At 37.5% G+C, this 15451-nt stretch overlaps 1 protein-coding gene across 1 annotated transcript in view; it reads right to left on the reverse strand.

Moving 5' to 3' along the window:
- Positions 1–15012, reverse strand: part of pcxb (pyruvate carboxylase b) — a 316419-nt gene extending 301407 nt beyond the window's left edge. The window contains 4 exon segments of the mRNA XM_067435536.1: positions 1426–1591; positions 2236–2420; positions 3540–3682; positions 14692–15012. Of these exon segments, the coding sequence (XP_067291637.1) occupies positions 1426–1591; positions 2236–2420; positions 3540–3681 (493 nt within the window). The 5' untranslated portion in view covers position 3682; positions 14692–15012.
- Between the last annotated feature and the right edge of the window lie 439 nt (positions 15013–15451).

Consider the following 15451-nt stretch of genomic DNA (forward strand, 5'->3'; position numbering starts at 1 on the left):
ATAGTTAATTCTATATTAATTATACAGACAAATGTTAAATATGAAAATAATATCCAGGTTAAATAACAACATTAATAAATATTAACTTATTGTTTGATTTATTCAAAAGTGCCATTAGTTTTTAATCTATCAACTGCAACACTTTTGCAACACAACTGCGATTCCATCTTTCAAACTTTAGTTAGTGTGTAATGTTGCTGTTAGAGCATAAATAATACCTGTAAAATTATAAAGCTCAAAGTTCAATGCCATGTGAGATAATTTATGAGGAAACAAAAGTTCCCTTTCAAAGCCTACAGCGAACGGCCGGTTTGGACTACAGCAAGAAGTGCAGGGATGTAATGACGTCACTAGAACCGTTTGTTGACTAACCCTCCGCCCACAAGAATACGCAAAATAGGGGGCGTGATCTTGTTGCTCTCCCACGTGGAGAAGAGCGCGCATTCAGCGCTTTCATCTCCCCGTTATGGTAAGAGGCAGGACCTTCCCGGGCAAAGTGCGCTAAGCTGCTGTCCAATCACAACACGGGAAGCGCTGGCCCAATCAAACTCGTTACGTGTTTCTGAAGGAGGGACTTCATAGAACAAGGAAATCATCAGGCGTTTTTAGGACAGAGGACACAGCGCTGTACAGATAAATTGTGTGAAAAATACTGTTTTTTTTACACACGAAACATGAACTCATGTTATATGGCACACTGTAAACATAACCAAAGCTACGAAAACACGCGAAGAACGGGACCTTTAAATAATAATATAATTCCATTATTATAAAGCAAGCTATGAGGGTCATCGCTAGGGTTTCCAGGGGTACAATGGTGCTAGCATTACACATTATATTGTCATTTTCTGCTCGTCCCGCATTTTACAACAACACAACCTTTTTTCTCCAGTGACTTTCAGCATGTTTCCTGAAATGTTTGACATTTACATCTTAAGTGGTGTAACAAAGTCACATCATTTGTAAAAAAAAATAAAAAAATGCATTTCATGTGATTTTTTGCCATTCACATTTAATCTGACTGGATTTCAATCAGAGATGCACACAAATTTGGATTTGGAGCCTACTCATAGCCTTTGAGAGCAAGTTAGCATATGATTTTCACTGGAATCAGTTTATCATCATTAATGTTAGAAAATTCTGCAAGAGTTAGAGCTACAGAAAAACAAGTTTAAGTCACCTGTGAATGGTTTTCAAATTTCATCTGGAATTTATGGCAGTTATTACATCCGTAGGCTGCACAATGCTGTGGCATTTTCAATGAAAATTTGTTAGATAAACAGAGTCATGTTGACTGTTCCAAGATGCTGGACGCATTGACGCGTCTTAGAGCAGCGAATGTGATATCTAAGTATACAGTACATATGCTGTTTACCCCCCGCCTCCTTGTAGAAAGTGACGTCAGGGGTAGAGTTTATCAGGTACCTGCTTGTTTGGCCAGGGCACGGGCTTCCACTTTATCCCCCATCTGGCGCACAACCTCTGGGGAAGGTCCAATGAATCTCACCCCGGCTTCAGCACAGGCTTGGGCAAAGTCTGCGCGCTCTGATAAAAAGCCATAACCAGGGTGGATCGCGTCCACATTATTTTCCTGAGAGGGAAAGAAGCATAGGCAGGGAAATACACAGACGATGAGAAATAGAAAGACAGAGACTGAAATGAAAGCAGAATGAAAAAACATTAGCCAGGGATGTGTATGTGGCACAGGAGTCAGGCCTAATTATTCTGATGCTAGAAAATACTAATTTCATTAAAATCCCAATCAGAGAGAATTTGAAAGGCCCCTCTCTCTCTCTGTTGGCTGACTGTGTGCAACATGGTAATTGCATTGGAGAAAGACTAATTATTCTGAGGCCGTCTGCTGAGGTTAGAGACGATGATGTTGGCTGCTTGTTTGGTTTTAATATGGTGTGGTGTTGTGCGTGTGTACTGCTTTGTGTTTATGCATTATTAGTGTATTGTTGTGGTGGCTAAGCTGCTGGTTTGAGAGATGAGCTGCCTGTGGCATAATGAGAGAGTTCGCCAAAGGATCTGAATCTGGCTGGCATCTCTGACACTGTTCCAAAAAACAGGAACGGATCTGTTTGAGAACTATATAGCTAGTGAAGTGCTCATGTGAATACTAAGCACTGGAAGGCATGCATTTATGGCACATTCCAAACAGGCCTTCATTCAGAGAGTGACAGAGGAGGTGAATCACACACAATCTGACGGATAGATATATAACTGTCTAACCTTAGCCACTTTGATTATGTCAGGGATATGGAGATAGGCTGCAACCGGGGACAGGCCTCTGCCGATGAGGTAAGCCTCATCCGCCTTCTGTCTATGCATCTGCCCCGTGTCCTGCTCTGAATATACAGCCACTGTCCGGATACCGAGCTCTGTGCATGCCCGAAACACTCGGATGGCTATTTCACCTGAAGAGAGAAAGAAAAACAATTGTAAAACAAGAGATTTTGTTTATTTGATTTTAAATGTAATTCAATTTGTGAAATGTAAACAGTGGTTAGTGGGTAGTAGTGGTGTTTCACCTGAAAATGAACCCAGTCTCTGTCAGTAAATCAAAGGACAAAACAACAACAAACAGCTCCATGAAATTAGTTCATGCACTATATTAGAGGGTTTTAAATTGTGACCATAAAATAATGCAATTGAATATAATGGGTGTGTGATATGGTGTACTAATTATATTGTAACTGTTTTAACAATGTAAAGCTGACATCTTTGCTAAAAAGTGCAATTTATGGAGGCAAAATGCCCCATGAGTTTTTGACTATATTTTTATTATGGTGCGATCAAGTCACGTAGGAAAGATCGTATTTAGGACAAATAAATGACTTCAGTTCATGAGACGACACTTTCCGCCGATTGGTCAAGCAAATCTGACCATGTGATGTCATCATTCCTGCCCCAGGGCTTGTTCAACAAAATGTAGTCCTTTATCTTTAAACTGTACATAAATTGGTCCTAAAATGGTATTTCTTCTGTGCAACTTAACGCGTTTCACAGAAAAATGTATACCTGAAATATGAAATATTAATCAGCATCCAGCCTATTTTGTTTAGCTGTGACCAATCTTCAGTCAAGTGTGTAAATACGCAGCAGTCAATGAATTATGAATAATTTACTGTCATTGTAATAACATGTAATCATGAAATCCATAACAATCAAACTGTAGATTTTATTAAATTTTAAAATACTATCAAACTAACTACTAAGTACATATTTTATTATCCTTACTCACCACTCAACTCAATATGTATTTGGAGTATTGCACTGAGAAAACCTCTTATGAGGTCATGCATTAGTATGCGCGTTTGACAAGCAGGTGAATAAATAATAGCATAAGGATGAGTAAATAAATGACAAGAGGACATAATAATAAGTACATCATTTTTATATTACGCTGAAACTTAATTTAAAATGCAGCACTCTTGGGCCTGTGTGTATTTAGAGTTTCAGAGCACTAATCCAGGGATCAGACTCTCACTTTCACTTTTTTTCAGTGTTTGCAAAATATTTAATCTCAGGATTACCTCTGTTTGCCACCATGACCTTTTTGATTGGTCGATACTCTAGGCTTTGGGGAGACAAGTGGGTAGAGCGACAAAACAAACCCACTCTCCTAAAGAGCAGGATGCCCATCTTCCCCCTGGACCCTCCCAAATGCAGGAGCATCCTAGAGAAATACAAAGAGAAAAGACAGAGATGAACACATTGCACTGGTTCTAATTATCCATATCATCCTCCTGGGTGCCACTATCTACAAACGAGGACATTTATATTTTAGTGAATTTCTCTGACACCATGCATGTCACAGTTCTAGGTCTGGATGTCCTGTGAAGAGCACATTCAGGGCCATTCGTTTTGAGGTTTCACCAAGACAACAACAACAACAACAACAACTCATTGGGCTTTAAAAATGACTGAATTATCACTCAAATGTAGCACTCTTATGGAAATATGATAATATTTTGTGTTTTATAGTTATCATTTAAATCTGACTCACTTTCAAATTGTTTGTTATTAATTTAATATTTCAGGAAAATGTTAGGGGGTTTCTAATAAAAATATGACGTTCGGCTTAAGCAGGGCATTGGTTTCATACATGTCCACTCTACAGGACGTGTTTATAAGGCATTTTAGGAGACACAACAAGAGGTAGAGAAATTACACATCAATATTCCTATAAAATATTAGAGATTATTATGAAAATGTTGCCAACTATTACTCCCATTATTACAGTTTTTTTCCATTACATGTTGCTTCAAGAACACATTAATATGCAAATAAGATCCAGTGTATAGATACATTGCATTGACTGGGAAAACTGACGTATTTTAACCAAATATTGTATAAAGTAAAATGGTATATCAATTAATTACATTATATCTTTCATAACTTAGTTGAGAATCATCTTCAACTAAGTTTGCTAAAAAAATCCTGAAACCTAAAAACTGATTGGTGAATGAAAAAATAGAAAACAGAGTCACGAGGTGTCCACTTACTAGGACATAGCATAAATTTAATAAAATATAATACTTCCAAAATTATTATTATAAATTGTCCATTTATTTCTTATGCTCTAAACAATGTAATGTCAGGAAAAAAAGATCAATTCGTGTCAAAACGCAGACAGTGGTGGCGTAACCATTAAATAATCTCAAAGAACTACACACTTCAGAATAGGCTCCTTATCTCTTACGGTCTCCACCAAACCAATAGTCCAGTTAGGACTTTTTGAGCCATTATGTGTTTCAAAACTCTTTTGTTTTCCACTGGTTATATATGCAAATCCTATTCATCCAACCTACTTTATTGTTTTGAATCTGCTGTAGTGAGGGACTGCTGCCATCTTGTGGTTGTTGTAAAATAAACAGTTATCTTCCAAAGCTGCTTGCAACTTTACATACTGTCTCATTTTTATAAACGAAGACAAAGTTTTTGTATTTAATAAATAGGTCTGTCATATTGAAAACATTCTATTTTTTCTCTACATTTACCCCCTTTATATTGCATTGAACCAAAAAAATGCACATGATCAAAATTGGGTCAGTTTACCTTGGCAAAGTCGGCAGTTAATTTTTATCCTTACTCACAGCCTGTGAGGATGTTGGTTTATGCATGTGCTCTCAGAGTAGGTCTGTGTTTCAGCATAACATCAGTGTATGTTGATAATGTATGTGTTGGACTGGGTATCTGAATTCATCATAATGCTTTGAATGAAAATTGGACACAAAACATTAAAATGATCTCATCTCACAGCCACCCTCAATATAGTGCATCACTATACACAGTCCCTGCATGATCTGCCATAGACATAAACAGAGAGAAGTAGCTCCAGCTGCAATGGTCTTCCGCAAGACGCATGCAGTTCTGTTTATTAACCACTAGACTAGAGTGCAAAAAGGTACGGACTGCAGCTTTAATTTCAACATTTACTAATACATTATTAAAATCTTCTTAACATTAGTTAATGCACCGTGAACTAATATGAACAAACTATGAACAGCTGTGTTTTTATTAACTAATATTAAAGGGTTCATTCACCCCAAAATGAAATTGATGTCATTAATGACTCACCCTAATGTCGCTCCACACCCGTAAGACCTTCGTTCATCATCGGAACACAGTTTAAGATATTTTATATTTTAGTCCCAGAGCATCACTTTACTGTCCATGTCCAGAAAGCTAATAAAAACATCATCAAAGTAGTCCATATGTGACATCAGTTGGTTGATTAGAGTCTCTTGAAGCATCGAAAATACATTTTGGTCCAAAAATATCAAAAACTACGATTTTATTCAGCATTGTCTTCTCCTCCATGTGCCTCCAAAAAGAATCAAACGGTTAATGAATCAGTGAATCGATCAATGATTCGGGTCGCCAATGTCACGTGATTTCAGCAGTTTGGCGCTTCAGAACTGCTGAAATCACGTGACAGTGGCTCACAAGTAGACTATATTCGGTCCCGCAGCTGCGTTCAGTCGTGTCACGCAGGGCTCCAGAGTGTAGGTGAATATATACCAGTGTCTGTGCATATTAAATACTATTTAAATATTACTCTTCCATGTTTTGCCTCTCTGTGTGAATGACGGGAGCACGTGCGCGCGCGTCACACGCTCGCTGTCTTTTTAGCCTTTTAATGTGTTCGTACTTTAGCCGACCGGATACGGCGAATGTTTAATCAGTCAGCAAGCTCTGCTTCACCTTCGTTGCTCTGGTTGGTGTAGCGCTATCCTATCGCGTCCAGAGGGAGTTTGAAAGACAACCGTTTATCCCGCCCCTCTGATTGAGCCCTGTCTATGGTGAGTTTCCAGACCAAACTTCTTGATGTGGGTCTGGCTTGTCAGGCTAGCCGTGTCCCTGAGGAACACACGAGAATTTACTGTTTCATACCGTCATATCGTGAACACAGACACTCAGACAGCAACCCGTCAAAATAAAAGATTTGATTTAAACGTGAATAAATTGACAGAATATATTAGGTTTTTAATTGTCACTGTTGCCAATTTTAACACATTTGTGTGTTGTACCATTTGTCAAGCAATACAAATTATTGTTTTAAAAGTCTAAACATGCATTCTTCATTTGTTCTTTCATGATTGTCTAGTTTCACAGTATAGGCTAATGCACAGGAGAAATTTTAAGAACAACCCAGCAAGAATAAACCAGAATAGCAAATTTGACTACATTTGGGGTTCTCAACAGCCCAGCCTGCTGGGTTAAAATGCCACTAGGTTAATTTAACCCAGCATGTTTTCTGTCCAATATTTACCCAGCGCTGGGTTGCCAATTGGGTAGTTTTTAACCCAGCCATTTTAAGAGTGCAAGCGCAACTCGGCCGTCATTATGTTAAGCCCCGCCCACCGACTCTATGCACGATGTGATTGGCCCGGCCAGTGTTTGGCGTTTACAGCTCAGAAGTGTATTGAGAGTTGCTAGACGACACTCGCGGCAGATTAGATTTGTTGCCACTAGGGTGCATCTAGATTTCCAGACTAATACTGCGTTCACGCTGCACGCGAATGACGCGATTCGCGCAGGTGATTTACATGTTAAGTCAATGCAGAGATCCGAAAAGGCATTCTGCGGTGCGATTCGCGCGTATGAGAAGAGGCGACTGCCGCGATTCACGGCAATGACGCGGCAAGGATCACGCAAATTGATTTTGAACGCGTGATTCGTGCGAAACACGTGAAACGCTCAAGTTGAAAAATCTGAACGTTGCCGAATATTCGCGCTGCGTTAACCAATGAGGAGCCTGCTTATTGCTGTCACATGGTGAAGTGAGGGATGGGAAACCCTGAGTCCAGAGTAATTTTAAAACACTACTATTATTAATGTGTCAAAATGTAGTTTGAATAGTTTTTCAGGCGAGAATGTAGTTGTTTAAAGCTCAAATATGTAGTTTATTTATTAAGAGAGCGCCTATTTGAAAATTTGATCTGGTGTTTTCGGAGATGTGAGACCCAGGTAATCAGCGGTGCCCAGTGGTCATCAACCCCGGCGAGAGCAGCTTTAACTCGGCTAGTCCTTCGGCCGACTGCCGCTGCCTGGCAGAAGCCCCTCCCATGACGCGAATTTGCGTCTGTTGTGTAGTGAATGTCACACGCAAATGAAGCGAATTTCACGCGCGAATGGTGCAAATGGATTAAAATTGGAAAATGGAGTCCAACTTCGTGCAAATAGAGCGATTATTCGTGTTATTCGTGTGCGGTGTGAACGCAGCATAAGGAAAGACATCAATTGGACAGAACTACAACAAAACAAAGCAACGGAGCAGCGCATAAAGTAGATGTCAAATGTCAACAGAACTCAACTGTGTGTACTGTGTTGCCAAATGCCCTTGATGACGTCAATGGATTACTTTACAGTTTATCATCTGTCCTTTATTGTCTAAAGCCCGCCCTGATAATTTTTATTGGTCCGAACAGTTTTTGTTTGGGCATAATTACTCCTCTATGGATCAAGTCCAGACCGAACTGCCCGAGCTCAAATGTTGTGGGCGGGGCTGAGTTCGGCTGGCATACAGGCTGACATTTTGCACCTTTAATAGGAAAATAATGCAACAAAATAGTATTCGGCTATACAGTCGCTCTGGAGAAACCGGTGATGTCATCCAGCTAATTTTTAATTATCATATAGCGACAATGTGGGCAGATAATTAAATTAATTTAGTAATTTATTTCAGTAATTCAGTAATTTAGTTGATATAAAATAATTTAGTTTAGTAATTCAATTAATTTGGATATTTTATTTGAAAATGTAGTGTCATAAAACTGAGCAAGGCAACAGAAAAATTAAGAGTAAAGGTGCAGAGTGATAATTTACTGAGGGTCATCAGAAGTTAAAATGTGTCATCTATACCTGTTTATGCATATTTATACATCTCTGATTGGTCTAAGACAACTGTTCCAATGTGCCTGTGCTAATGTATTTAGGATGTGTACAGGTGGGAAGCAAACTATGAATTACACCCAGGTTTGCTAACACTTCTCACTATTTTACTCTATTCCTGTCTATGTCTCACCTACACCAACTCAGATGGCAGACATAATTTTGAAACTCATTTTTGTATTCACCCACTTGTGTATTCAGTGCGATCACACTGACTTTTAAACAGTATTGCATTGCATATTTACAAGTTGGCATTTTATTTGTTTGGCTCCAAGTACTAATTACATATGTAGGCTATGTTGATATTTTAAGGTTTGCATAGAAACTCAACTAGATGTCCAAGGGGGAAAAATTGGACTTGTACTTGTATTTCCAATGTTTGCCAAGTTGCCGCTGTGCTGTTATATGACTGCTAAAGTGTTCTAAGGGATTTCTATGCAGTTGCAAGGCCTACTTGCAATAAAATTAATGATGCAAACCCTAGAAAATATCAGTACATACATATTGATAAGTGAAGTCCAAAGATATATGTTTGCAAGTAAATAGTCCAATTGGGTTTTTTCTAGGTTAAAGGTCACATGTCAAAGACGGCAGTGGTTGGCTAAGGGATTCAGTAGGTTTGTAGCTTATAAACCAAACAAACTTTGAACAAGAGTTAGTGGGCCATTAGGTGCCCCTTCATCAAGACTCCTGTGTCAATATGAACTTTGATCGTGTGGGAAAATCCATTGAATAATTTATTTTTTTATTTTTTTACATTAGTGACGCCATTTGTGACACCAAGTGCAGCAAGATTTTACTCTTTAAAATAAAGCTTATTTGTTGGCATCTATGGTTCCACAAAGAACAGTTAACATCTAAGGGACCTGTCCATACTACAAAAGGTTTTGGTTACACTTTATGTTTAAGACAGTGTATGTAAGATGTAAGATTGTGTATGTAACACAATCATTTGATTATACTCCAGGGTTTCTTCTGATACAAAGCTATGCTAATCGCTGAAGAAACCCTTTAAGGTTTACTTGTCGCAGTGTAATTATACCTAAGAGTACTGTTAAATTAGTCATACATGTACTAACTAAAGTGTTCAGGGTTCATAATTCATGTTAGGTTTGTTGATCATAATTGTGCATAATTTATAGTTTTTACTATTGTAATTGCATGTAACGTATAACAAGGAAATAGTGAAATAAAGTGTTACCCAAGGTTTTTTATAGTAATAAAAAGTTATTTAGATTTTCTTCACACTACAAAATTGTTCCAAAAATTGAATCTTGGAACCTTTATTTTTAAGAGTGTTGATATATTAGCTATATTTGGGATTGTTCACCCAAAAATTATAGTATGTATGATATTCCTCTTTCAGACGAATACAAAGCCCCGTTTCCACCAAAATTACCCGGAACAATTTGTACCAGGAACTTTTTTACAGGAACTTTTCTCCCCCCCCCCCAGACCTGCAGCTGTCTGCGTTTCGACCGCGATAAAGTTCCGAGAAGATTAGGCAAATTAGTCCGGTGATGTAGGACTGCGCGCGACTGCTCCTCCAAATCAGTGAAGGACAGTAATCATTTTTAAGTGTACCGATTGAAAGATTTAGTGGACTATTTACATGAGACGTTATCTAAACCGATCTGGTGTTTACATGTGATGACTTTCAATCGCAATCATTTTGTCACATGCAGTTTGTCTGCCGCATCAAAAATGTCAACGCTGTTTTCTCCAGCAGCTGGAATGTGTTAACTGTAGCCATAGCAACTCTTAACGGCCACCAGGACTAATACAGTATTATTTATAGCTATTTTTTGTAAAGTGTAATAATCATCTCAGAAAAAAAAATCTTCTGTCAGGCGCAGTTAAAGTAAAAACTGCCCGGGGCAATATACGCTGTGTCATTACTCCAACATTATCTTCATAACTTATGAAATAAAAAGTTTACCCCTCAGAAAAATGTACTTTCCTCTCTTGTCAACATGAGCGCGGCGCGCGCCGTCACGTCATGTAAGGACACACACTTAAAAGTAATCGGTCAGGTCGTTCACATGGTGAAATTTTTTTTATAACGAGTATGGAAGAGATTCAAGCTGTGCCGCTTTTGCTGGTTATGTATAGGTTTACGAGGTAATTAACAACGACAGAAAAGAGCACTAATATGCAGATTCAGCAGCATGCAGCATATTCAGAAAGCTTGTAAAGCTAGATTTAAAATGAAAATGTATATTATTATCAGCTATTACGGACATTGAACGTGAGATGGCTGAGACGACCGCGCGCCACCAGACAGAGAGCAAGACTGATATTTACTGAACGCAGAACGAACCTCGCAAAAGACTTTTAAAAATGCCGGTTGAACTAAAATGCTGCGTGAGCTCAACCAATCAGCATGTTCAGCGCCCAAGTCCCGCCCTCGAAAGTTCCTGAACTTTGAAAAAGTACTACCTCGCGAGCAGGGCCGTTTGGAGGGGGAAATATTTACCCGGAACTTCATTTAGACCCTGGTTCCTGCAGTCTAAACACACGAAGTACCACCCAAAGTTCCTAGTTCCTGGGTAAAGTTCCTGTGGTGGAAACGGGGCTCAAAACATAAAAAAAATGTCCTTGCTAATCCAAGCATTATAATGGTAGTGAATGGCAGCCCAAAATTAAGCTCAAAACAGTGCATCCATCCATTATAAAAGTAATCCACATGACTCAGGGGTTTAATAAAGGCCTTCTAGAATGAATGGATGGGTTTTAAATATCCATGTTTAAAACGTTATAAAGTAAAATATCTAACTTTCCAAAAACCGCCTTCCGTATTCAACTTACACAGAATGTGTACTGCCTCTCGTGGCTCAAAACGCTCTAATCATACGTTGCACCAGTTACGTTTTTTTTTTAAGTTGAATACGGAAGGTGTAAATACTTTATAATGTATGTATTTTTCTTGCACAAACCAATCAATTCGCTTCAAAAGGCCTTTATTAACCCCTCGGACCCGTTTGGAATATATAATGGATAGATATTTTTTGAGCTTAGCTGCCATTCACTGCCATTATAATTCTTGAACATTTTTTTTTTATATAACTCCAATTGTATTTGGGTGAACTATACCTTCCAATTGTCCTTCTTTACTCTTTTGGAAAGGAATAATATGTATTTTTTTTCATAATTCAGATCGCTGTGGCACACCTATGAACCACCGATGGCTTTGCAAGGGGAAATTACAAGGCAGTCTGTTGGTGCCTTCCAAAATTGCTCAGTTAGCGTTAAATTACTCTGAACGCTGCCCTAAAAGGCCAGGCTGAGTAAAATCAACATGCTCAACCACCTCCATACACAATCTAAATAGAGCCATACATCAGCAAAGCTTTTTTGGGCCCTTTTGTTGCTCTCTTTTCAGTCTATTTCTTCACCTCTCCTTCCACCTGAATAACACTTCCTTCTCTGTTTGTCCATTAGAGCTCTGGTAGATAGACGCTCTTTGTCTTTACATTCTAAGCAGTGCAAATGTTCTGCCATTAGGGCAGATGAGACCAGCTCAAGCAATACAAACACAAATGCACAAATTTATGAATTTAAAAATCTGAGCTAATGTCAACCTCCAAAGTCAATATAGACATGGTTAAACGGAAACTGAAAACACACATCTATAAATAAATAATAATAAACACAATATATAAAAAACATTAAAGGTGCATCCTTATTTGTGTATATTTAATCATTATTCTATGATGTTTTGTAGTATATATGTACTATGTAATAGTGTGGGGAGTCTGTTCACATTGAAAATTCCAAATAGAAAAAGTAGTTTTAAATACCCAGATGATGCACCTTATTAACCAGAAAAGGTTAGTTCACTGAAAAATTGATGTCATTAATGACTCACCCTAATGTCAATCCACACCCATAAGACCTCCATTCATATTCAGAACACAGTTTAAGATATTTTATATTTAGTCCGAGAGCGTATGAAAGTGTATGCACACTATACTGTCCATGTCCAAAAGGGAATAAAAACATCATCAAACTAGTCCATATGTGACATCAGTTAATTAGAATCTCTTAAGGTATCGAAAATACATTTTGGTCCAAAAATATGAAAAACTACGACTTTATTCAGTATTGTCTTCTCTTCCTTGTTTGTGTTCAATCGGTCAAGAATCAGCGGATTGATTCATGATTCAGATTGCGAGTGTCACGTGATTTCAGCAGTTTGACATGCGATCCCAATCATGAATCAACTCGCTGATTCACAACCGTTTGAATCTTTATTTGAGGATTGAACACAAGCAAGGAGACAATGTTGAATGAAGTCGTAGTTTTTTTTTTTTTGACCAAATTTTTTTTTTTGATGCTTCAAGAGATTCTAATTAACCAACTGATGTCACATATGGACTACTTTGATGATGTTTTTATTACCTTTCTGGACATGGAAAGTATAGTGTGCATACACTTCCATACGCACTAAATATAAAATATCTTAAACTGTGTTCTGAAGATGAATGGAGGTCTTACGGGTGTGGAACGACATTAGGGTGAGTCATTAATGACCAATTTCATTTTTGGGTGAACTAACTTTGAGTTTGGAATGTTGGACACTTCATGCACTCGACAGTAGCGGAGGGGAAGGGGCTATCAGACTTTGATGATGAATGACAAAATAACCATATAAAATTCATACTCTACACAGCTGAGTACATACATACATACATACATACATACATGCATACATACATTTTATATATATATATATATATATATATATATATATATATATATATATATATATATATATATATATATATATATATAGTTTATAAGTGCATAGTAGTGTAAAGTGTGTAATTAACGCAGCTTAGGAGTTCATGCTTACTAATCTTTGGAAATATTTAAGGAAAGTACTTTACTTCTGTTGACTCTAAATGTTCTTGTTTAGTTTTGTTTTGTTTATCTTGATGTATTGTTTTATCTTGATTCATTTAACTTGATTCATTAAACACACAATGCAGAGCCTCCAGATACTGTGAGTGACTCTTTGAGGATGTGTAGTACGTGAGCACTGTTATCTCCTTGTCAAGTACAAACTATCCCATCTTCTTTTGATGAGCTTTAAGTGGACAGTGTTCAAAGTTGGTGGTCTTCTTCTTTGTTTGTTTGTCTGTGGTGTTTTGTAATCATTTAAATATTAGACAACACCAGACTGAACTCTGTACAGTGTATTTTATCCTCTCTGGAGTTGAATGAACAAAATAAAATTGATCTGCTTAGTTGCTCGACCGTTCCTTGTCAAGAAGATATACGCGATCAGATATACTATCAGACAAGTGGCATCTTGTTTTGATTGTCCAATGAGTGTGATCACTAAGTTGCAAGAAGTTTCTTAAAGTTGCAAGAACAACTGATCTAGTTTGCACAGTTCCATGACCAAAGGTCACACAGTCCTTGAGTAAAACAAAAAAATGCATTGTTAATATGCCAGTGTACACATGTTCCACTGTCTTCCTATGACTCACTGAAAAAATCATGCATACACTTAAAAAAAATGTTGCAAAATATTAAAATTAAATGTATATTCAACTGATGTATTTGCTGTTGACAAATGCATGCCTTCAGGTCGAAACGTTGCACATTTTAATAAACTGATTTTTTAAATGCAGTGGCAGTGTGCCGACTTTTGTTTACTCTGCATTAAACTGATAAGCCAACACATATTTTTATGTTGTGGACAATAACCAATAAATGGCTGATATTTTTAAATTTATATAAGATTTTGCATAAATAAATGAAAATTAAAATACTGCATAAATCACAATGTTACTGTATAAAACAAATTTTCTTTAGATATTAGATTTAAACTGTTTTAATTTGTGTGTGTGTGTTGCATGATGGTAAAGTTAATCTAAACATAAATAGAGGTAAAATTAAATAGTCAGTATATACATATTCAATATCAGCAAATAACTGATTATGTACTTATATATATAAAATAGTATAAAAAATTGCATTTGGGTTGAAACATATGACCAAATCCCCATGATTGAATATTCAGTGACACACACAAATTAACCTGACACAGAATACACTTATATTCAGGAAATGTTCTGAACACATAATCAGTCACATCATAATAGTGACATATAGTCGTAGTTGCATCACGACGTGCACATGATCTCTGAATACAAACACAGCTTAAAACAAAGTTTGCAGTCGGAGGGGTTTCTCTGTAACGCGAACCTGAAAATTCCCTAATTAATTTTCCCTCAAAACACTAAATACTCCATACAGACCATACACAGCTCTACTCACTTGTCCAGCAAGGTCCGGATTCAGGCCAAAATCAGAGTAGGTGTCAGATGTAAACAAATGAATGGGCCAGAAAGTTCTGCCGCAGTCCTTTGGTACAATGAGCAGATCCAGAAAACGTTGGAGTGTGTGGCAGTGTTGACATACACCCGGGCGAATACACTATCATGCACACAGATAGAAAGGCTCTTCTGTCACACTGGCTGTGAGTCTCTGAGGCCTGATCCTTTTAATCTGTCTCTGTCTATCTCACTCTCACTTTTGACCTGTCTATCTCTCTCACTAGATGCAGGTTTTGATCCTCTGATGCTTACGTAATACTTACACACCCCCGTGCACATGGGCCAACCACAGACACTCGTGTCTCCCACCAGAAAAGAGCGGCTGGATTTAAAGACATGATGGCGAGCGAGGGAGGAATTGAGGAGGGGGAGTGGGAAGAGAGATATGATGATGAAAAGGTTTTTTCTGAGTGTTGCATAATCCATGTGCATTGTGAGATAGTGAGAGAAAGGTAAACAAACACAGGAGAAAATGTGTTTATGATGATTTACAAACAGAGATGTTTTAGTTAGTTTTTAACATGAAGTAATAATTAACTGCACTTCTAAAATGTTTTAATCTTTGTTCATTTCAACATGCAGGCTACTAATACATTATTTAAAGCAACATTTTATTTTGTTAACATTATTAATGTTCTGTTGAGTAATATAAACAAGAAATGAACATCTATTTTTAGTAAAATGTTATAGTAATGTGTTGC

This window comes from Pseudorasbora parva, chromosome 1 (assembly GCF_024679245.1).
Source record: "Pseudorasbora parva isolate DD20220531a chromosome 1, ASM2467924v1, whole genome shotgun sequence".
Classification (NCBI taxonomy): domain Eukaryota; kingdom Metazoa; phylum Chordata; class Actinopteri; order Cypriniformes; family Gobionidae; genus Pseudorasbora; species Pseudorasbora parva.